This window comes from Tenrec ecaudatus, chromosome 3 (genome assembly GCF_050624435.1).
Source record: "Tenrec ecaudatus isolate mTenEca1 chromosome 3, mTenEca1.hap1, whole genome shotgun sequence".
Classification (NCBI taxonomy): Eukaryota; Metazoa; Chordata; class Mammalia; order Afrosoricida; family Tenrecidae; genus Tenrec; species Tenrec ecaudatus.
Window position 1 is genome coordinate 62720492 of NC_134532.1, and position 1171 is coordinate 62721662.

Here is a 1171-nt window from a genome sequence, read left to right on the forward strand (position 1 = left end):
TGTGTGCAGAATAGGACTGTACTTAATAGCATTTCAAAGGGTGTGACCACCGCCACCGCACCTTGGACATAGTCTCCTTTGTCCTTCCCATACGTGTTCCGCTGTGGTGTCAATCTATGTATGTACCCATTGAGAGATGACTGCGACGACACAGTACTTATTTCTGTCACAGTACTTGCTTCTGTGGCTTGAACTCTTGGACTCCGCCCAGTGTCTTCCTTTACCTTCAGCACTTTTGTTCTGACCTCCCTGTTTTGCTTGCATTTTGTCTTCCCCAAGTAAATGACTCTGGTTAGTGATTTACCCTCCCTTACCCTCCCGCTTTGGACCCATCAAATAATGTTCCTACTTATGTGGAAACTTTCAGAGCCTGACGGGTTTGTAAACCCCGAAGCGAGATTCTGCTGGGCCAAGGCCGCTGAAGTGCGGAGACCCCCGGGGCGAGGCCAACATCACCATGTCTGACCAGGAGGCAAAACCTTCAACTGAAGACTTGGGGGATAAGAAAGAAGGCGAATACATCAAAGTCAAAGTCATTGGACAGGACAGCAGTGAGAGCCACTTCAAGGTGAAAATGACAACACATCTCAAGAAACCCAAAGAATCATACTGTCAAAGACAGGGAGTTCCAATAAATTCACTCAGGTTTCTCTTTGAAGGTCAGAGAATTGCTGATAATCACACTCCAAAAGAATTTGGGAACGGAGAAAGAAGATGTGATTGAAGTTTATCAGGAACAAATGGGGGATTATTCAACAGTTTAGATATTCTTTTTTTTTCCTTTTCCCTTAATCCTTTTTTATTTTTAAAAATAGTTCTTTTGTAATGTGGTATTCAAAACCAAATTGAAAACTGGCGCCTCTCTTGCAAACATCTGGCATGTCAAATCCTAGTGCTCAGTGTTCATTAGCATTTTCTCACCTTGCTGACTTTTGATGATCAAACCTCAGCCCCTTCATAATGTCCTCCTCTTCTTAAAAGTTACATGTGTGCACAGAGAGGTCCCTTGTCCAGGGCTGTGCATTTGCAGGCTTGTGGGATAAATAAGACCGAACATTGCAAGTGTTCACAATGACTCTCCAATTGACCCTGATGTTCTAGCATTTGATTGCTTTCCTCCTGGACTGTGACTTTCAGTGGGAGACAGAAGGTCTTCAGAGAACAGAACTGT

At 43.9% G+C, this 1171-nt stretch overlaps 1 protein-coding gene across 1 annotated transcript; it reads left to right on the forward strand.

Annotated features, from left to right (window-relative positions):
* The first annotated feature begins 457 nt into the window (after positions 1-457).
* LOC142443421 (small ubiquitin-related modifier 1-like) lies at positions 458-764 on the forward strand. Its single transcript, XM_075544800.1, has 2 exons — positions 458-625; positions 693-764. Exons 1-2 carry the CDS (start codon positions 458-460, stop codon positions 762-764), a joined length of 240 nt encoding a protein of 79 aa, XP_075400915.1.
* Positions 765-1171: the final 407 nt, after the last annotated feature.

What these genes read in the sequence shown, in the direction of transcription:
- LOC142443421 (XM_075544800.1), top strand. Translation starts at nt 458, where the DNA reads ATGTCTGACCAGGAGGCAAAACCTTCAACTGAAGACTTGGGGGATAAG. An exon ending in CATACTGTCAAAGACAGGGA is followed by an intron (nt 626 to 692) that starts GTTCCAATAAAT and finishes ACACTCCAAAAG; the next exon opens with AATTTGGGAACGGAGAAAGA.